Below are 23,247 nucleotides of genomic sequence, written 5' to 3'. Positions count from 1 at the left end.
TTGGGCTTCTTACAAATAGAAACACATTGAATATACAGACACTGATATTTTAAACAAGAAAATATATTTAATATGTAAGTTTAATCGTAGAAATATTTTATTAGTGGGAAACATCTTACAATGCAGCAAACTCAGGAATGTCCCTTTAACACAGGCACCAAGCGTTAGCAAGCAGAACAATACTGTCGAATTACGTACTTTACATGAACATGCACGCTCTTTGAACTGAATACACATTACGCAATACGGTTTTATGGCTCTTTGCTGTGTAGCTTTGTACTTGCTTTGGTGGTCTGTATGGAGAGATGGTAAGAACACATGTACGTACACCTGGTTGTGATGCAATATACATGAACACCTGCATACATGTGCATGTGCAGATGCAGACAATGACATAAAAACAAGTTTTTCAAATGGATTTTGAATACGGGGTTGTTGGGTTTTTTTTTTTTGGGTTTTTTTGTTGTTGGTTTTTTTGGTATGTTTGTTGTTGTTGTTTTATCTGTTGCTTTGATATTGCAAGGACTGTGCGGTCACGAACAAGCTTCATTTTGTCAATCCAATCTTGGAATAGTGGTAGTCCTCTTACTGCCGGTGCAGGAAGGATGAAGTTGTCTTGTGCCTTGCTCGGACGCATTCATTTAAGTCTAGAATCGTGGTCGATCCCCGCCAGTGGGATTATGTCTCGTTCCAGCTACTAAGTATGTACTATCATGGGGGGGGGGGGGGGGGGATATTTATAAATAATAAAATTGAAGTGAAAATGTTTTATTTTTTAAAAAATTTTGGGGGGGGGGGTGGGGAGGGATATAGCCTATAACAATGACCGCGGGGTGTATTTGAAAGGCGTGGAGAGGGTGGGGGCATGGTATCGGTTCAATGGCCTGGGAGATGAAAATAAATATATTTCACGGTCTGAACCTGCTTGCTTCTGAGAGAAAGGTTTGAATTTCAGGTGTTAAAATGTCACATTTCCGGCCTTCTGAACAGAGTAACTGGAAAAGTGGGAGAATGAGGACTATTATGTCGGTACCTTTTAGGATATAAAAGGGACATTCCTGAGTTTGCTGCATTATAAGAAGTTTCCGACTAATAAAATATTTCTACGATTAAACTTGCATATTAAATATATTTTCTCGTTTAGAATATCAGTGTCTGTATATTAAATGTGTTTCTGGTCGTCTTAATATTTGTAAGAAGCCCAAACTGGATTTTTTTTAGGAAATAAAATGAAATTTAACCTAGTACAAATATTAGAACGATCAGAAACACGTTTAATATACAGCCACTAATATTTTATGCAGAAAAATATGTTTGATATGTAATTACAATCGTTAAAAAGTATCTGTTAGTCAATAACATCTTAAAAATTGCAGCAAAGTCGGGAATGTCCCTTTAATAGTTACATAGTAGGAGGGGAAGGGGAAATGCAATACATTTAGTCTAATTCAGCCAAACAAGTGAACACTAGATTAACAGTTGGGCACAAATTTAGAGGGTTCACCAAAAATAAAAATGCAGACAGTGGTCTCAAATTTTGTTCGTCAATAAGAACCAAAATTGTTCTGAATGTGCAATTTAAATATGACTTGACCTGACTGAAATTTTAAACGGAGTGCTTTCATAATCAGGTTAGGTCAGGTCATAGGGTTTAACGTGCACATTCAGAGCAAGCTGTTTTAGCGCATGCCTGTCATGGGCACAGGTGCCGGCCTCAGCTGGCTCCTCCGTCCAGGACAGGAAAGGGTTGGGGTGGGTGGGAGAGGGGACTGTCTGCACTGGCAGGTGTAAGAGAGTAGCACGTCCAATCGGTAGCAGGTGGAGGTGGTTTTGGTGCTATGGCATTTGGGATATCCCGTAGGATTAAGCATAATTGAATGTAGGAAATTTGACGCATTTTTGAACGGTCCGCCTAAATGGAAATGGGGAGCTATATATATTTTTGAACTTAGTATGCCGAGAGTAGCTCGTTACTGGGACCTTGTTGGAGTTAAGATGTCTCCCTAGGTTGCCCATAGTGGCCCTTAAAAGGGCCCGATCTGTTCAGAAAAGGAAATATTCACTTTGTTTCACACACACACACACACACACACACACACACACACACACACACACCGATTGCCACATTTAGTAAAAATTGTAGGCATTAGGACAAATATTGTTAAAATAGCAACTGATTCAAAATTGTAAGTACAAAAATACTAAATAAATTAAGAATAAAAGTACACAATATTTCAACTCAATATCTTGAGGCATCGGTTGAGTGCTCGCTTGCGGTGCTTGGGTCGCATGATCGAACCACCTCGGTGTATCCATTCACCTGATTGGATTTTTTTTTCTCGTTCCAACTAGTGCACCACATCTGGTCAAAGGCTGTCATATGTATTTTCCTGTCTGTGGGAAAGAGCATAAAAAAGATCCCTTGCTGCATCAGAAAAAAAATGTAGCGGGGTTTCTTCTGATGACAACGTGGTGTTTGACATCCAATAGCCTATGATCAATGTATTCTAGTGGTGTCATTAAACAATGCACTTTAACTTCTAACAATATTAAAGTACAGATAAATGTTCATAAATGGTAAATTTTTAAAGAACACCACAGTAAAAACGAGTAATATAAATAAATATTATGTACCGGCTTCGGTGGCGTCGTGGTTAGGCCATCGGTCTACAGGCTGGTAGGTACTGGGTTCGGATCCCAGTCGAGGCATGGGATTTTTAATCCAGATACTGACTCCAAACCCTGAGTGAGTGCTCCGCGAGGCTCAATGGGTAGGTATAAACCACTTGCACCAACCAGTGATCCATAACTGGTTCAACAAAGGCCATGGTTTGTGCTATTCTGTCTGTGGGAAGCACAAATAAAAGATCCCTTGCTGCCTATCGTAAAAAGAGTAGCCTATGTGGCGCCAGCGGGTTTCCTCTAAAAAACATAAAATATTGTCAGAATGACCATATGTTTGACGTCCAATAGCCGATGATAAGATAAAAAATCAATGTGCTCTAGTGGCGTCGTTAAATAAAACAAACAAACTTTACAAATATTACGTAGTAACACGAAAATAACTGCGATTTGGCTTAGATGATAAAACGTTCTCAATTTCATGTCGGCTTTTTCTTTGACCTACAAGCCCAAGTCAAAACTAAAACAATGTCTATTTCTCAAGCAGCTCGTGCGTCTTGTATCAGGGACAGTTCTAACATTGTCTGGGTCACCATAATGGATTAAGTACTAGCCAGTGCACTGTTCGACGATTAGTCTTCGCAATAATTATTATCTTTTGGATATAAATTAATAAATTAATTGTGCTAAATAATACTAACTACATTTTTAGGGGTGATTTTAAAAAGTCAATGCAATAATTTGAATAAACAAAATCATGGGCTCCGTTTGTTTCGATGTTTGATCTCCCCGAGCAGTATGGTCTAATCGTGTGTGTGTGTGTGTGTGTGTGTGTGTGTGAGAGAGAGAGAGAGATCAGATGACGTCACACTGTTGCAGCATGCCACCTTCATTGTATGTGACAATCGGTTGAATCGACCGTTGCCAAGCATGCAAATCGGGCCAGTTGTTCAAAAATTAATCACTGTGTAACCATTAGTTAAGAGAAATTATTAAAACCAAATATTAAATGACTTCAAAGAAAATTTTTTTTGAAAAATATATTAAAATTTGACTTAGAACAGCATAATTAAAAATATATTAGGCTAACCCAGCAGTGGCCGTAGGAAGCTGCCAAAAGGGAGGGGGGGGGGGGGGGGGGGCGCACACCTATATACACACACACACACACACACACATATATATGCATGGATCATCAAAGGGGAGAAACAATCATCACACTGATGGTCAGTGTGGGGATTCTGTTCCAAGTTTCGTGCAGGGCCGTATTATCCACAAGGCTAACTACGCTGAAGCCTAGGGGCCCCACAGGTACTACGAGCTCGTCAATTTTTCTTCTTTTTTTTTCTTTTTTTTCTTTTTTTTTTTTTCTTTATTTACTTCTTTTTTTTTCTCTCTCTTTTTTTTTTGCTGAGGCACTGTAGTGGGGTGAAAGATTGAAGTACCGGAAGGGACCCGAAGCCTTGTGGCCCGACCATGGGTTCGTGTAATCCACTACAATACAGTTCAGCTGGTATAATGTAGTCTAAACAAAATAATATGCTGGACACTGCTTGTGGTTCTATCAAATACTAAATGTGATATTTCACAAATTATTGTTGATACCTGTCACACTGAGTCCAGTGAATTGCTGCAAGTTGTACTTTCAGGAAAACGTTAGTATTTTCAGTTAAATTTCCCATAAATTAATCACAGACAATTTCCAATAGAGTCATAGGGTTTTACCTGCACATTCAGAACAAGATGTAGCGCACGCCTGTTATGGGCGCAGGTGCCTCGGCCCAGGAAAGGAAAATGGTTGTGGTGGGTGGGAGAGGGGGCAATTTTGATGCTATTGAATTTTGAATATTCCGAGCACATTGATTATTAATCATCGGCTATTGGATGTCAAACATTTGGTAATTCTGACTCGTAGTCAATAGAGGAAACCCGCGATATTTTCTTAATGCAGCAAGGGATCTTTCATATGCACTTTCCCACAGACAAGAACGCACATACCACGGCCTTTGACCAGTTGTGGTGCACTGGTTGGAACGAGAAAAAACCCAATCAGTTGAACGGATCCACTGAGGTGGTTCGATCCTGCGACGCAAACACCTCAAGCGAGCGCTCAATTGACTGAGCTAAATCCCGCCCCTTCTTGAAGGAATTTTGGCGTATTTTAGAACGGTTCACCAAGCAAACAGTATAACATTGTTAACATTTATGAGTTTGGTGGAGTTCTACATTTATAGGGTTATTTAAAAAAAATGACCATACTGGGGGGGGGGGGGGGGGGGTGGGGGCATTGCAATTGTAGTACTCGTTCCGATGATAAGAAGAGACGTACGCTTCTACTTGGGTCAGAAAAAGGGGCGGGGGTGGGGTTGTGGCAGTATCAGTTGTGGGTAGCATAACGGTAAATAATTATTGGGTGGAGGGTTTTTTTTTTTCGGGGTGAGGGTAGGAATAGAGTCTGTAACTCACTTTGGTGAAAACAAAGTCCCCTCCGATTACATGCCACATAAATGATGTATAGACTTTCTTCTCTCTTTTTTGTTAATTCAAGATGTCTGTGGGTGCATTCTGGGATATTTAATTTCATTATTCATTATTGGGGTGGGTTAAATTCTTTAACCATTAAATGCGTTTTTGGTTAATATATCTTGATAATTTTATTTTATTCTACAAATACATAAAATATATCAGACACTACTGTAACGGTCTTTCTTTTTTGTCTTCTTATTATTTGACTTTGAACTTACTGTATTAAATACCTGAAAAAGAGAAAGAAATCCAAAGACAGTCCAAATATCATAAATTAAAAACAAAGTAAATTAAGTGTGGATGAAACCAATCTTCGTCATCTCATTTATTTTTTACTTTATTGATTGATTGATTGATTTTTCTAGGAAGATAGGACAATTTACTGTCATCACTGCTGATAGATCGCAACTATATAAATAACATCCAGGCGCGGATATAAGTAGGGTTTTTTTTTTATTAAAGCAGAGTACACATCTAAAATTTCAGTTGCTATATGTAGTACCGTAGCGTCATCTTCCATGTATATATTTACCATCGGTTATACCGTGCGCATATGGTGTCGATTTTTTTAAATTATTATTATTAATTTTTTTTTAACCAAAGATCCAGAGTTTTTTTTTCTATCAAATTTAGATAAAGTTATTCTTATCAAGTCTTACCCATTGTTGGTCCCAGCACGAAGAATTCGCACCTCCACCCCCACCCCATTAAAAAGCCCGCGTATGGGCCTGATATACTAGTATTTTCTTTATGTGATCGAACCAACTGGCGTAGTTGTGCCTCATCGCCGGCCCAATGACACCTATTTTCTCCCACCTTTTACAATTACCGGCCATCCCATATAACACGTGGAAAAGAGGGAATTAACACCCATGCACGGTGTGGTGATTTGCTTCCTTTGAGAGTCTGTGTATTCGATTCGTCTGGAGTCTGTGTATTCGAAACGTCTGGTGGTTTGCTGTAAGGCAGGCAAAACAAGACCGTAAAAGAGAAATGTTTTGCATACTTCGGATTGTGGTTAGGTTGTGGGGAGCATAATTGTATATAATTATTATTATTTTTGCTTTTTAAGCCTGTAACACATTTTGTTCGATGATGGGGACCTAGGTACTATGCCTACACAGTTTTAATTCAGTATGTGAGTAGATGAATTCTAGGATATTTGATTTCATTATTCATAAATACAGTCGGAAAATATACTAGATACTAAGTTATAAAGGTCTTATTTCATCTGCCGTATTATTTTATTTTTGAACTTACTGTATTAAACACCTATGGGGGGGGGGGGGGGGGGGGGGGGGGGGGTGTCCAGAAAGTGAAAATATAAAACAATAAATATAGCGTGGATGAATCCAATCTTCAGACTGCTGTTGTTTCTCCACTCCCGCTGCACTGAATTTTATGTGCTTAAAAAGGAACAGCTGCGAGACAAAATTTGAATTAAAATGTTGTTGTTGTTTGGGTTTTTTGTTGTTGTTTTTTAAATCGTCACAATATTGTAAATACTAATCAAAGTCAAAACTGATATATTTGAAGAAAAAGACCCTAATAAAAATAAAATAAAAGTAAATAACACCTGAAATAACCCCAGAACCCCTCTATCTGTGTGTGTGTGGGGGGGGGGGGGGGGGGGGGGGTCGCACACACCAGACAAACCTGCACCCAAATTACTTTCGTAAATCGGGTTGGTAAACGCACAACTGTGCATGTACGGTTATTGGAGAGAAATGGCATATTTTATGATTACACGTTTTTCCAAATCAAAATCAAATGAACATGTAAATGACAGCCCTATATAAAACCCGCACTCGATCCTTTTGTAATTGCTGACACGTTTTGAGTTATTAAAAGAAAGCTCCTAGACAAAATAACATAGGACCGTTGGTAAAAAAGATATACTAGTAAGCATACTGGTACAGCTATTGGAACACAGGTAACTGAGGGATATATATATATATATATATATATATATATATATATATATATATATATATCTAGAGCGCAACAACAACAACAGTCCCAGATAAATCAGGTACCCAAGTTTCTTTTGGAAATCACGCCAGCTCACAATAACTATTAACAGGAGTTATGAAACGAAACAACAGGTGATCGTTGGTCAAATCGGCGGTAAACATAATATTTGTACAGCAAGTGGAGAAAGGGTAAATGGTGGCTAGAGAGAATACACCAGTAACAACAACAGCCCCAGATAAAACCGGTACACAAGTTCCTTTTTGAAATTACGCCAGCTCACATATTAACAAAGCAGCACACAAACGATCAGCGATCGTTGGTCAAATCGGCGGTAAACAAGTATACATGTTATTGATACAGCTAGTAGAGAAAATGTAATTGGGGGTTAGAGATGATATACCGGGCCCATAACAACAGCACCAGATAAAACCTGTATCCAAGATCCTTTAGGAAATGACGCTAACTCACATTAATTAAATAAAACAGCTCGCAGACGAAACGATGGTTCGGATCGTTGGACAACTCGGCGGTAAACATGATATTGGTACAGCTAGAGCAGAAAGGGTAAATGGTGGCTAGAGAGAATATTCTTGCAACAACAACAACAACAGCCCCAGATACAACCTTTACCAACGTTCCTTTTGGAAATCACGCCAACTCTCATATTGACAAATCAGCACACAAACAAACGGCGATCGTTGAGATCGTTGGTCAAATCGACGGTACACAGAATGATATTGGTACAGCTAGTGAAAAGGTAAATGGGGTTAGATATAACATATTTGCAGCAACAACATCCCCATATAAAACCTCTTCCAGGCACATGTAGCACACACCTCTCCCACTTGTGGACGAATATGTATGGGTTTTTTTTGTTTTTTTTTGTCCTATATATAAATACAGATTTTTAAAAATTGGCTTCTGTTCCCTCCCCCATTAGAGACTGAGCCCCCTCCATTAGAGATTGTGCTCCAAACCCCCACACCCGGATATTGTTACCACGTGCCTGTGTACGTTCCTATCGAAAATCACTCCCAACGCAAACGAAACGACTAACGATCATTTGTCAAATCGGTGGTTAACATACATGTATAATGCTATTGTTACAGATAGTGAAGAAAATGTAAATGGGGCTAGCGGGAATATATCCACAATAAAAACAGCCTCAAATAAAACCTGATCCCTAGTTCCTTTTGGAAATCAATTAACAAAGCAGCTTGCAGACCCGCGATCGTTTGGGCCGTTGGTAAATTAAGCCGCAAACATAATTATATTGCAGGCGCGTGTGCACAGGGGTGTGCTTCAGGGTCTACCCTCCTCCCCCTTCCCGAATTTTCTTAAATGTTTTTTTTTTTTTGCGAAGCATGACCCGACATTCCCTAAAAACATCTCACCAGTCTAGACACCGGTACTAAATTTTCTGCACATGCGCCTGTGTACATTGTTTTGTAACCCCCACCCCCCATAAACGTAGCTCGCCAGTCTAGACACCCCCCCCCCTTGCTAACATTATTTCATACGCGCCTGCATTGGCAAAAACAGAAAAAGAAAAAAAGAAACGAATTTGAAAAAACGCCCTAAATAATAATACATGCAATAATAATACAAATAAAATGAAGTTTTTGTTAGCCGCTTGTGACAGTCATCACATAGGCAAGCCACATGCACATTTATTTGTCGATTTCACTTCTTTTCTCTCAAAACCGCAATACCCCCCCCCCCCCACACACACACACACACACATGCAGTGACGCACCTTTTCCTTTATAGTTTTCCTTTTTCAGCTGTCTACAAGGGTTGTCGGTCAGTTAAATTACATCATGTGTTTTGGTTTTAAAATTTTATTATAGTCAGTATAGAGTGAATGATTTAAGATGCCAATCGGAATATATCAATAACAGAAGTTTTAGGATAATAATTTAATAATTCTGCTTTTAAAACATGTCAACGCTGCGGCATACAAGGTTGTTTTTTTTTTTTTTTTTTAAATTAAATTAAATTTATAACATATTGGCAGTTAACAACAACCGACAGATAAAGAGGTCACAGGTTCGCAGCAAAGTGACCGGTGCGAATTTGCAGAATCGCAGCAAGTTGTTACTGGTGTGGAACAAAATAGTCTGATAGCCAATTTGGTTTTAAACAGCCGTCCCTCAAACCACCCCCCTCCCCATTTTTTTTTTTTTTTTTTTTTTTTTTTTTTTTAAATCGGTGGCACATCGAAAAGTCAAACTGATCAAACTGATCCCCATCATATATAATGAATTCTTCCACAGCTGACGCAAGTTGCACGTGAGTCAGTTTCACAATTTATTTATTTAAAAAAAATGGTGTTTCACTTTTATGACTTGAAGCTGTTAATAACAATGTGCATGTCAATATAATCATAATGAACAGTTCTACGCGTTGGATGAAGTGCAAGCGTAATTGTTGTTGAAAGAAATATTTTACAAAATTGTCGATCCGCCGATCGGCGAATGTTTGGAAACATTTTTTTTTTCAAGACCGCCGAAACCGCCGAGCCGACCGCCGAGCCGATCTCCGATATTGCCACTATGGTTGGTTCGTGTACTGTAGGTGACACAGTTTGACTGAACATGAAGAAATATGATGTACAGCCTTTCTCACATAGTTAGGTGACACAGTTTGACTGAACGTGAAGAAACACGAGGTACAGCCTTTCTCACATAGTTAGGTGACAGTTTGACTGAACATGAAGAAACATGACGTACAGCCTTTCTCACATAGTTAGGTGACACACAGTTTGACTGAACATGAAGAAACACGAGGTACAGCCTTTCTCACATAGTTAGGTGACACAGTTTGACTGAACATGAAGAAACACGAGGTACTTACAGCCTTTTGTCACATAGTTAGGTGACACAGTTTGACTGAACATGAAAAAACACGAGGTACAGCCTTTCTCACATAGTTAGGTGACACAGTTTGACAGAACATGAAGAAACACAAGGTACAGCCTTTCTCACATAGTTAGGTGACACAGTTTGACTGAACATGAAGAAACACGAGGTACTTACAGCCTTTCTCACATAGTTAGGTGACACAGTTTGACTGAACATGAAGAAACACGAGGTACTTACAGCCTTTCTCACATAGTTAGGTGACACAGTTTGACTGAACATGAAGAAACACGAGGTACTTACAGCCTTTCTCACATAGTTAGGTGACACAGTTTGACAGAACATGAAGAAACACGAGGTACAGCCTTTCTCACATAGTTAGGTGACACAGTTTGACTGAACATGAAGAAATATGACGCACAGCCTTTCTCACATAGTTAGGTGGCACAGTTTGACTGAACATGAAGAAACATGAGGTACAGCCTTTCTCACATAGTTGGGTCACACAGTTTGACTGAACATGAAGAAACATGACGTACAGCCTTTCTCACATAGTTAGGTCACAATTTGACTGAACATGAAGAAACACGAGGTACTTACAGCCTTTCTCACATAGTTAGGTGACACAGTTTGACAGAACATGAAGAAACACGAGGTACTTACAGCCTTTCTCACATAGTTAGGTGACACAGTTTGACTGAACATGAAGAAATATGACGTACAGCCTTTCTCACATAGTTAGGTGACACAGTTTGACAGAACATGAAGAAACACGAGGTACTTACATCGTTTCTCACATAGTTAGGTGACACAGTTTGACTGAATATGAAGAAACTCGAGGTACAGCCTTTCTCACATAGTTAGGTGACACAGTTTGACTGAACATGAAGAAACACGAGGTACTTACAGCCTTTTGTCACATAGTTAGGTGACACAGTTTGACTGAACATGAAAAAACACGAGGTACAGCCTTTCTCACATAGTTAGGTGACACAGTTTGACTGAACATGAAGAAACACGAGGTACTTACAGCCTTTTGTCACATAGTTAGGTGACACAGTTTGACTGAACATGAAAAAACACGAGGTACAGCCTTTCTCACATAGTTAGGTGACACAGTTTGACAGAACATGAAGAAACACGAGGTACTTACAGCCTTTCTCACATAGTTAGGTGACACAGTTTGACTGAACATGAAGAAACACGAGGTACTTACAGCCTTTCTCACATAGTTAGGTGACACAGTTTGACTGAACATGAAAAAATCACAAGGTACTAAATTTCTATATAATATTTACACTCTGTGAAACATCATAAATGTACACTTGAGGCAGTTTGACTAGATGGCATTGTGAATTCATGTGTTGATGAATTACTTATTTTGAAATATTTTGACCCATGTTTTACTTATTATAGGGTTACTCTGACCTGCTTGTTTTTTTTCATGTGGTCTAGATGTTACAGGTTTGGTGTAGAGGTATTTTGTATTCTATTGTGATTCATTTTATTTCTTACAGAATCTGAATTGATGTGTGTGTGGATGTCTGCAGTGTTACGTTTGTTTGGTGATATCACTGATGTGTTGTTTCTTTGTTCCAGTGCCACCTGATGTTCCCTGATGATGGTCTAGTGTATGACTATGTCTTGGATGATGTTGGAATCAGCAGCCCGGAGATGGATGAAGAAGAAGAAGATAGCACCAAGAATAAGGAGGTAAACAAGATTTTATGTCAATGAAACACATGTGAGTGGAGTGTTTAAAACCTATGACTTTGAATGTAGGTTCACTTGTTACATGTGAGTGGAGTGTTTAAAACCTGTGACTCTGTAGGTTCACTTGTTACATGTGAGTGGAGTGTTTAAAACCTATGACTTTGAATGTAGGTTCACTTGTTACATGTGAGTGGAGTGTTTAAAACCTGTGACTCTGTAGGTTCACTTGTTACATGTGAGTGGAGTGTTTAAAACCTATGACTTTGAATGTAGGTTCACTTGTTACATGTGAGTGGAGTGTTTAAAACCTATGACTTTGAATGTAGGTTCACTTGTTACATGTGAGTTGAGTGTTTAAAACCTATGACTTTGAATGTAGGTTCACTTGTTACATGTGAATGGAGTGTTTAAAACCTGTGACTCTGTAGGTTCACTTGTTACATGTGAGTGGAGTGTTTAAAACCTATGACTTTGAATGTAGGTTCACTTGTTACATGTGAGTGGAGTGTTTAAAACCTGTGACTCTGTAGGTTCACTTGTTACATGTGAGTGGAGTGTTTAAAACCTATGACTTTGAATGTAGGTTCACTTGTTACATGTGAGTGGAGTGTTTAAAACCTGTGACTCTGTAGGTTCACTTGATACATGTGAGTGGAGTGTTTAAAACCTATGACTTTGACTGTAGGTTCACTTGTTACATGTGAGTGGAGTGTTTAAAACCTATGACTTTGAATGTAGGTTCACTTGTTACATGTGAATGGAGTGTTTAAAACCTGTGACTCTGTAGGTTCACTTGTTACATGTGAGTGGAGTGTTTAAAACCTATGACTTTGAATGTAGGTTCACTTGTTACATGTGAGTGGAGTGTTTAAAACCTATGACTTTGACTGTAGGTTCACTTGTTACATGTGAGTGGAGTGTTTAAAACTTGTGACTCTGTAGGTTCACTTGTTACATGTGAGTGGAGTGTTTAAAACATATGACTTTGACTGTAGGTTCACTTGTTACATGTGAGTGGAGTGTTTAAAACCTGTGACTTTGACTGTAGGTTCACTTGTTACATGTGAGTGGAGTGTTTAAAACCTGTGACTTTGACTGTAGGTTCACTTGTTACATGTGAGTGGAGTGTTTAAAACCTATGACTTTGACTGTAGGTTCACTTGTTACATGTGAGTGGAGTGTTTAAAACCTATGACTTTGACTGTAGGTTCACTTGTTACATGTGAGTGGAGTGTTTAAAACCTATGACTTTGACTGTAGGTTCACGTGTTACATGTGAGTGGAGTGTTTAAAACCTGTGACTCTGTAGGTTCACTTGTTACATGTGAGTGGAGTGTTTAAAACCTATGACTTTGTAGGTTCACTTGTGACATGTGAGTGGAGTGTTTAAAACCTATGACTTTGTAGGTTCACTTGTGACATGTGAGTGGAGTGTTTAAAACCTATGACTTTGTAGGTTCACTTGTGACATGTGAGTGGAGTGTTTAAAACCTATGACTTTGACTGTAGGTTCAGTGGCGCAGTTGGATGTACAACCAGCCAGAGTTCTCCATCAGTCCAGATATCCGCTACTCGGACATCATTGTGCCCACCATGGACACCATCCGCAGCGCTCACATCCTCGAGATGCTCGTCACCAATAACAAAACAGTGAGTTACAAATTAATATCCTTTTATGTCATGTCAGTTTTATCAGTACCAAGAATAAAACAGTGAGTTACAAATTAATATCCTTTTATGTCATCTCAGTTTTATCAGTACCAATAACAAAACAATGTATGACCTCACTGTCTATTTCTGTATATGTTGGCATGGATTTCCAGCAATGATTTTAACTGTGAAGACATTTTGACTTTCTTCACACCAGCCTGTGTATGTCATTTGCAGATGTTTCCCCATCTTTTGCTTTGATTGTGTGATATGTTTAATCCTATTTAAACACTACAATTTATATCACAATAAAAATAATCTTAGTATGGTCAGAAATGTATCATGAAGTATAGGGGAATGTTCAAGTAACTCTCCATTCCTGAAAAATAAAGGAGACACGGTCCACTAGGCCGAATCCCATTATCTTTCAGAATGGAGAGTTACAAGGATATTCCCCTACTTAAAATACACCAATAAAAAGTATGTATCAAATATGTAAGTATAGATTTTATCGTCAGTGGTTCTGAAGGGGAATAAATTAGAAGGTTTTTTTTATCCATTACTGAAAGGTAATTGACAGCTTTTCAATGGTATAGCAGTGCAGGTGTATTTTAACTGTTAATAATGATCCTTTTATTTCATATTTTAAAGAGATCAGTGAAAATTCTGTGTTTTCAAGACATTGCTTGGTTTGATTTTTGAGTTCCAACTGAATGCATTTTAGTATATTACTTAACTGGCTGTGATCTTCCTGTCGATATGCGTTAAATAGATGTAATCGAAGACTTTCAATAAATCTGATTGTTTTATTTTATGGGAATTCAAATTTGACAAAGCCCCAAAATTACCCAATAACATAGTTTTGAATTTAATTTTAACAAAAACATTTACTAGCAAGAAAGTTAATATGCTACCAAGATTATTTATGCAAAAAGCGAAGTATGACCAAAGTCATGTATATCAGTGTATTTTCGGCTCTTGTTTAATATTAGATTGTGCAATATCCAATGGAATATGCTGGGCTGCTACATAGTTATGGTGTGTGTGTTTTTCAGGTGTTGAGTATCGGACCCACTGGAACAGGCAAGACACTGACAATTGCCGATAAGCTTTCTCGTAACCTGCCAAAAGAATACATTCCAGACTTCATAGTCTTCTCAGCGAAAACCAGCGCTAACCAGACCCAAGATCTGATTGACGGCAAGTTAGACAAGAGGTCAGTTGTGGTGTTGTCTAATCCATCTGTTTCACACACTACAGCTTACATATAATAACGGTTATATTATATGTAACAGAATGACTCAAAAGAATGTTTTGCATTTCACTTTTCATACAATGACAGAAAATATATTCAGTTTATGAGGTTAATGATATTTTTGTGAAGACTTGTAAGAGTATCATTGGAAATTGATTAATAATTAGAAGGGCAGACTGAGATAATACCTACATTTAACACAGAGTGTGTAGAACTGATGAGCTAGTAACATGTTTGTGTTGTTTGATCCTCACAGACGTAAAGGTGTGTTTGGTCCGCCGCTGGGTAAATACTTCATCTTCTTCATTGACGACCTGAACATGCCTGCACTCGAGGTGTACGGAGCACAGCCCCCGATCGAGCTGCTGCGCCAGTGGATGGACTTCGATGGCTGGTACGACCGCAAGGCCATTGGCGAGTTCCGCCACCTCGTGGACGTGAACTTTGTGTGTGCGATGGGCCCACCAGGTGGCGGCCGGAACCCCGTGACATCCAGGATCCTCCGACACTTCAACTTCCTCGCGTTCACCGAGATGGAGGACTCGAGCAAACGGAAGATCTTCGGAGTCATCCTCAAGTCATGGACAGGTCAGTCAGGGCTCAGTTCTTGATTTTTGTGGGGAGGTGGAGTTTAAATATTACACGGCTTTGCTCCTTTATTACGACATATCCAAGTTGTAAAACTCAGTTAAACTGATCGGTTATGTATAGTTCAGTGAGTAGATGATAAACTAATCATTGCTATGTTTAAGTGAGTGAGCACATGGTAACTGAACACTGCTATTATATGTTATGGTGAAATATTGTATCTGAACATCATATTTATATTTTAGATCAGGCATCCAGGGAATAAGTACAGTAAACAGATTGTAAATCTTTTATATATTTCAGACCAGGCATCCACTTTGAGAGAGTATACTGAACGTGTTATTTATATGTCAGCCCAAGTGTCTGGGTTATCAGAGTGCAGTGAACAGATGGTAAACTAAAGATCATGTTTATATTTCAGACCAGGCGTCTGGGTTATCGAGTGCAGTGAACAGATGGTAAACTAAAGATCATGTTTATATTTCAGACCAGGCGTCTGGGTTATCGAGTGCAGTGAACAGATGGTAAACTAAAGATCATGTTTATATTTCAGACCAGGCGTCTGGGTTATTGAGTGCAGTGAACAGATCGTAAACTAAAGATCATGTTTATATTTCAGACCAGGCGTCTGGCTTGCGGGAGTACACTGATCAGATGGTAAACACATGTATCTCGATGTACAACAAGATCACTAATGAGCTGCTACCGACACCAGCCAAGAGTCACTACACGTTTAACCTGAGAGATCTGTCCAAGGTCTTCCAGGGAATCCTCATGATGGATCCAACCAAAATCACAGTGAGTTCTCCCCAAACCTATCTCTTCCCTCCAGGGAATCCTCATGATGGATCCAGCCAAAATCACAGTTAGTTCTCTTCCCTCCAGGGAATCCCCATGATGGATCCAGCTAAAATCACCCGAGTTCCGTGGTCTAGTGGTTAAGCTGCTGGACAATCAAGCTGACGACAGTGGTTCAAATCCCGTCAAAGCTGGCTCACACATTCATTCATCTTTCTCATCTATCACCCTCTGCCTATCATTCTCATTATCTTAATATAAAAAACTTTCCAATTTCTCTCACGATTTCAATCTGTTTCAACCCTTTCTGTCAACTTCCTCCGACTCTGGTCTTCTGAGCTGTCCACACCATCACCTACCTGTCTCAACTTCCTCCACGGGTGCAGTCTCTGTGTATATCCCTGTACCCACCTGGCATCCTTGTCCTCTGCCGCTAATAAAGCTGGTCTGACACACGGCACTAACGACCACCGGTAGTAGAGGTGCATAGTAGGTGGTTACAAGTGCCTCTAACAATGCCAGAAGTAACTACTGAACACTCCCCGAAGTGGTCAGACTAAGCCCACAGCTGAAAGCTGATGGGGAACAGGTATGTGGCACGGATAGCCACAAAAGTCGAGCACCTGTCGCAGTTGGAAAGACAAGGACTGGGATGTGGAGGTGGACAGCGAAAGAAGTTGAAAGATAGGAGGAGTTGCCAGATCTGGAAGAAATGAGATGGAATTCAAAGGAGATAAAGGAAAGGGGGCACTGGGATAAAAAAATTATTTAAAAAAAAAATCATAAAACAAAATCACTGAGTTCTCCCCAAACCTCTCTCTTCCCTCATGGGAATCCCCATGATGGATCCAACCAAAATCACAGTGAGTTCTCTCCTAACCTCTCTCTTTCCTCCAGGGAATCCTCATGATGGATCCAACCAAAATCACAGTGAGTTCTCTCCTAACCTCTCTCTTTCCTCCAGGGAATCCTCATGATGGATCCAACCAAAATCACAGTGAGTTCTCTCCTAACCTCTCTCTTTCCTCCAGGGAATCCTCATGATGGATCCAACCAAAATCACAGTGAGTTCTCTCCTAACCTCTCTCTTTCCTCCAGGGAATTCTCATGATGGATCCAATCAAAATAACATTGAGTTCTCTCCTAACCTCTCTCTTTCCTCCAGGGAATCCTCATGATGGATCCAACCAAAATCACATTGAGTTCTCTCCTAACCTCTCTCTTTCCTCCAGGGAATCCTCATGATGGATCCAATCAAAATCACATTGAGTCAGAAAACACTACTACATTTGTTTGGTATTAACATTTGGATTCTTTGTTTGTCCTCAGTTCATATCATCTTAGTTTATAAATCTTATATTACTCTGTTCATTGTGAGTGTATACTTAATGTTGTTTTAGAATGTGAATGATGTTCTTTGAATTTTTTCACTAGGAAACTTGTGTTGTGTTCAGAATGTTGTTAACATTGTTACTGCAGAACCTGCCAGATTTCCTGCGCCTGTTCTACCACGAGAGTTGCCGCGTGTTCCAGGACCGTCTGGTCAACAACCAGGATCGCCAGTGGTTCGAGGATCTGCTCATAGAGAAGATGGAGACGGACTTCAACATGCAGTTCACAGACGTCGTGTCTCAGAAACCGGTCCTTTATGGAGACTTCATGCAGGCTGCCGCTGTCGACAACCGGCCATACCTAGAAATACCAGATCACGAAAAGGTAAAATACTCTCTGTAATACTGAGATTTCATGGACAACTGGCTATATTAGGAAATACCAGATCACGAAAAGGTAAAATACTCTCTGTAATACTGAGATTTCATGGACAACTGGCTATATTAGGAAAACCCTGATTGCGAAAAGGTAAAATACTCTGTAAAACAGATTTTAGGAACAATCTGCTGTATCAGGAAATACCTGATCACAAAGAGATAAAATAAGTGTTATGGTCATTACTCATGTTTCCATGTTGTTTACAGCTGGTGCGAGTGCTTGAGGAGTACCTGGAGGACTACAATCAGATCAACACGGCCCAGATGAAGCTGGTTCTCTTCATGGATGCCGTGCAGTACATCTGTCAGATATCTCGCATTATCCGCCAACCGCTTGGAAATGCTCTGCTGCTCGGTATGGGCGGCAGTGGACGGCAGAGTCTGACGCGACTCTCTGCTCACATGTGAGTCAAATACATCTAACATTCACTTTAGTACACACAGGCAACGCACTGTGGACGGCAGTCTGATGCATCTCTCTGCTCACATGTGAGTCAAATACATTTTACATTCATTCTAGTACACACAAAAACGCACTGCTGCTCAACATTGATGGCAGTCTGATGCGTCTCTCTGCTCACATGTGAGTCAAATACATCTTACATTCACTCTAGTACACACTGGCAACCCACTACTGCTCAGCATTGACGGCAGTCTGACGCGTCTCTCTGCTCACATGTGAGTCAAATACATCTTACATTCACTCTTGTGCAGACAGCCAGTTTTTTAGGTAGTGTTTACATGTGAGTTAAATATATATATTTATCATTTAGTCCAGTACACAGCCAGTTTTATAGGTAGTGTTTACATGTGAGTTAAATATATATGTTTATCATTTAGTCCAGTACACAGCCAGTTTTTTAGGTAGTGTTTACATGTGAGTTAAATATATATGTTTATCATTTAGTCCAGTACACAGCCAGTTTTATAGGTAGTGTTTACATGTGAGTTAAATATATATGTTTATCATTTAGTCCAGTACACAGCCAGTTTTATAGGTAGTGTTTACATGTGAGTTAAATATATATGTTTATCATTTAGTCCAGTACACAGCCAGTTTTATAGGTACTGTTTACATGTGAGTTAAATATATATGTTTATCATTTAGTCCAGTACACAGCCAGTTTTTTAGGTAGTGTTTACATGTGAGTTAAATATATATGTTTATCATTTAGTCCAGTACACAGCCAGTTTTATAGGTAGTGTTTACATGTGAGTTAAATATATATGTTTATCATTTAGTCCAGTACACAGCCAGTTTTATAGGTAGTGTTTACATGTGAGTTAAATATATATGTTTATCATTTAGTCCAGTACACAGCCAGTTTTATAGGTACTGTTTACATGTGAGTTAAATATATATGTTTATCATTTAGTCCAGTACACAGCCAGTTTTTTAGGTAGTGTTTACATGTGAGTTAAATATATATGTTTATCATTTAGTCCAGTACACAGCCAGTTTTATAGGTACTGTTTACATGTGAGTTAAATATATTTAACATTCACTTTTGTTTTATTTAAACTTAATGTCTTGAGAGCCATACAGGTTACTGTTTACCAGCTGACATATAACATATCAGTAGGTCTCAGTTTGAGTGGCCCTCACTAAATGGTACATTAAATACTGCCACACCTGTACTGGGTCAAATATGTGGTCCTTTTGCCAGTAAATTCCTGCAGTTTAATTTTAACTAGAATCTGTAACACATACTGTTGTACTTGAAGCCTGTGCAGGTGCTGCTAATCGAGGAGGACAGTTTAGTGTTCACAATTAGTGTAATCACATTCACGCAGACCACCACTTTTGAAAACTATTCACTGGATATGGAACGTCTTTATTTAGAATGTATTTTTCTCATTTCCTTTCTGAATCAGTTGTTTTTCCTTTCAGGGCCGAGTTTGACTGCTTTCAGATTGAGTTGTCAAAGAACTATGGATTTGCCGAGTGGCGAGAAGATTTGAAGAATGTGATGATGAAAGCTGGTTTGGATAACAAGCCCATGGTGTTCCTCTTCAGTGACACCCAGGTTGGTCAGGTTTTGCATCAGCTAGATCAGTCATAAATGGTGTTCCTCTTCAGTGACACCCAGGTTGGTCAGGCCTGGACATCAGCTAGATCAGTCATACATGATGTTCCTCTTCAGTGACACCCAGGTTGGTCAGGTTTTGCATCAGCTAGATCAGTCATACATGGTGTTCCTCTTCAGTGACACCCAGGTTGGTCAGGACTGGACATCAGCTAGATCAGTCATACATGGTGTTCCTCTTCAGTGACACCCAGCTTGGTCAGGCCTGGACATCAGCTAGATCAGTCATACATGGTGTTCCTCTTCAGTGACACCCAGGTTGGTCAGGACTGGACATCAGCTAGATCAGTCATACATGGTGTTCCTCTTCAGTGACACCCAGGTCAGCTGGTCATGGTGCTCTTCAGTGACACCCAGGTTGGTCAGGCCTGGACATCAGCTAGATCAGTCATACATGGTGTTCCTCTTCAGTGACACCCAGGTTGGTCAGGACTGGACATCAGCTAGATCAGTCATACATGGTGTTCCTCTTCAGTGACACCCAGGTTGGTCAGGCCTGGACATCAGCTAGATCAGTCATACATGGTGTTCCTCTTCAGTGACATCCAGGTTGGTCAGGCCTGGACATCACCTAGATCAGTCATACATGGTGTTCCTCTTCAGTGACACCCAGGTTGGTCAGGACTGGACATCAGCTAGATCAGTCATACATGGTGTTCCTCTTCAGTGACACCCAGGTTGGTCAGGCCTGGACATCAGCTAGATCAGTCATACATGGTGTTCCTCTTCAGTGACATCCAGGTTGGTCAGGACTGGACATCAGCTAGATCAGTCATACATGGTGTTCCTCTTCAGTGACACCCAGGTTGGTCAGGCCTGGACATCAGCTAGATTAGTCATACATGGCAAACTCAGTTTAGTGAAACAGTAATTGAATGACCGATTGTAAATTATTAAAACTAGACTGTAAATGTTACTAAAGTAGATTTTGTTGAATTGGAAAATAATCAACACATCACTGGTATCTGGTTCAAATTATTTTACAATTACATAATTAATATGGTTAGTATTTTAATATTGTTCAGTAAGTAGTAAGACAATAGTGTCTACAGTAATCGTTTGGAAAAACATTCACTTTGTTAATATTTCAAATTATTATTTTTTGTCATTTTAAAAGATAAAGAGTGAATCGTTCCTTGAGGACATCAACAACATCTTGAATGCGGGCGATGTGCCCAACATCTACGGGTTTGACGAGTTGGATCAGATCTATACAGCAATGAAGCCAATCTGTCTGGACGTGGGGCTCACACCAACCAAGACAAACCTCTTCTCCCAGTACACCAAGAGAGTGCGCAGTAACCTCCATACAGTGATAACCATGAGGTAAGTTATATATTAACTAACCACTGGTGTAATAAGTCATATACAAACCTCTTCTCCCAGTACACCAAGAGAATGCACTGTAACCTTCATACAGTGATAACCATGAGGTAACTTATATATTAACTAACTACTGGTGTAATAAGTCATATACAAACCTCTTCTCCCAGTACACCAAGAGAATGCACAGTAACCTCCATGCAGTGATACAGTGATAACCATGAGGTACGTTATATATTAACTAACTACTGGTGTCATAAGTCATATACAAACCTCTTCTCCCAATACACCAAGAGAGTGCGCAGTAACCTCCATACAGTGATAACCATGAGGTAAGTTGTATATTAACTAACCAAACCTCTTCTCCCAGTACACCAAGAGAATGCGCAGTAACCTCCATACAGTGATAACCATGAGGTAAGTTATATATTAACTAACCAAACCTCTCCTCCCAGTACAGCAAGAGAGTGTGCAGTAACCTCCATACAGTGATAACCATGAGGTAACTTATATATTAACTAACCACTGGTGTAATAAGTGATATACAAACCTCTTCTCCCAGTACACCATGAGAGTTTGCAGTAACCTCCATACAGTGATAACCATGAGGTACGTTATATATTAACTAACCACTGGTGTCATAAGTCATATACAAACCTCTTCTCCCAGTACACCAAGAGAGTGCGCAGTAACCTCCATACAGTGATAACCATGAGGTAACTTATATATTAACTAACCACTGGTGTAACAAGTCATATACAAACCTCTTCTCCCAATACACCAAGAGAGTGAGCAGTAACCTCCATACAGTGATAACCATGAGGTACGTTTATATATTAACTAACCACTGGTGTCATAAGTCATATACAAACCTCTTCTCCCAATACACCAAGAGAGTGAGCAGTAACCTCCATACGGTGATAACCATGAGGTAACTTATATATTAACTAACTACTGGTGTAACAAGTCATATACAAACCTCTTCTCCCAGTACACCAACAGAGTGAGCAGTAACCTCCATATGGTGATAACCATGAGTTAACTTATATATTAACTAACCACTGGTGTAACAAGTCATATACAAACCTCTTCTCCCAATACACCAAGAGAGTGAGCAGTAACCTCCATACAGTGATAACCATGAGGTAAGTTCTATATTAACTAACCACTGGTGTCATAAGTCATCTACAAACCTCTTCTCCCAGTACACCAAGAGAATGCACAGTAACCTCCATGCAGTGATACAGTGATAACCATGAGGTAAGTTATATATTAACTAACCACTGGTGTCATAAGTCCTATACAAACCTCTTCTCCCAATACACCAAGAGAGTGCGCAGTAACCTCCATACATGATGACCATGAGGTAAGTTATATATTAACTAACCAAACCTTTTCTCCCACACCAAGAGAATGCGCAGTAACCTCCATACAGTGATAACCATGAGGTAAGTTATATATTAACTAACCAAACCTCTACTCCCAGTACACCAAGAGAGTGCGCAGTAACCTCCATACAGTGATAACCATGAGGTAACTTATATATTAACTAACCACTGGTGTAATAAGTAATATACAAACCTCTTCTCCCAGTACACCAAGAGAGTGTGCAGTAACCTCCATACAGTGATAACCATGAGGTACGTTATATATTAACTAACCACTGGTGTCATAAGTCATATACAAACCTCTTCTCCCAGTACACCAAGAGAGTGCGCAGTAACCTCCATACAGTGATAACCATGAGGTAACTTATATATTAACTAACCACTGGTGTCATAAGTCATATACAAACCTCTTCTCCCAGTACACCAAGAGAGTGAGCAGTAACCTCCGTACGGTGATAACCATGAGGTAACTTATATATTAACTAACCACTGGTGTCATAAGTCATATACAAACCTCTTCTCCCAGTACACCAAGAGAGTGAGCAGTAACCTCCGTACGGTGATAACCATGAGGTACGTTATATACTACTCAAAAGAATTTAAGGGTCAGACGATATTTTCGACATTATTTTCTGAATGTCAATTATATTAGCTAGACCATAATGTCACGCATGGTATTGTTCCATTTTGACG

The 23,247-nt window shown here is 39.5% G+C and overlaps 1 protein-coding gene across 1 annotated transcript in view; it reads left to right on the top strand.

The window, feature by feature from the left end:
* Positions 1-23,247, top strand: part of LOC121370223 (dynein heavy chain 1, axonemal-like) — a 175,400-nt gene that overhangs the window by 80,370 nt on the left and 71,783 nt on the right. Inside the window, exons 44-52 of the mRNA XM_041495345.1 lie at positions 11,583-11,696; positions 13,206-13,346; positions 14,402-14,562; positions 14,858-15,189; positions 15,809-15,987; positions 17,467-17,703; positions 17,964-18,160; positions 19,648-19,783; positions 20,961-21,169. Of these exons, the coding sequence (XP_041351279.1) occupies positions 11,583-11,696; positions 13,206-13,346; positions 14,402-14,562; positions 14,858-15,189; positions 15,809-15,987; positions 17,467-17,703; positions 17,964-18,160; positions 19,648-19,783; positions 20,961-21,169 (1,706 nt within the window). The remainder of the gene's footprint in view (positions 1-11,582; positions 11,697-13,205; positions 13,347-14,401; positions 14,563-14,857; positions 15,190-15,808; positions 15,988-17,466; positions 17,704-17,963; positions 18,161-19,647; positions 19,784-20,960; positions 21,170-23,247) is intronic.

Source organism: Gigantopelta aegis, chromosome 4, assembly GCF_016097555.1.
Source record: "Gigantopelta aegis isolate Gae_Host chromosome 4, Gae_host_genome, whole genome shotgun sequence".
NCBI classification, from domain to species: Eukaryota; Metazoa; Mollusca; class Gastropoda; order Neomphalida; family Peltospiridae; genus Gigantopelta; species Gigantopelta aegis.
The sequence above is the reverse complement of the archived record's forward strand: the minus strand, read 5'-3'. Positions and strand labels throughout refer to the sequence as shown.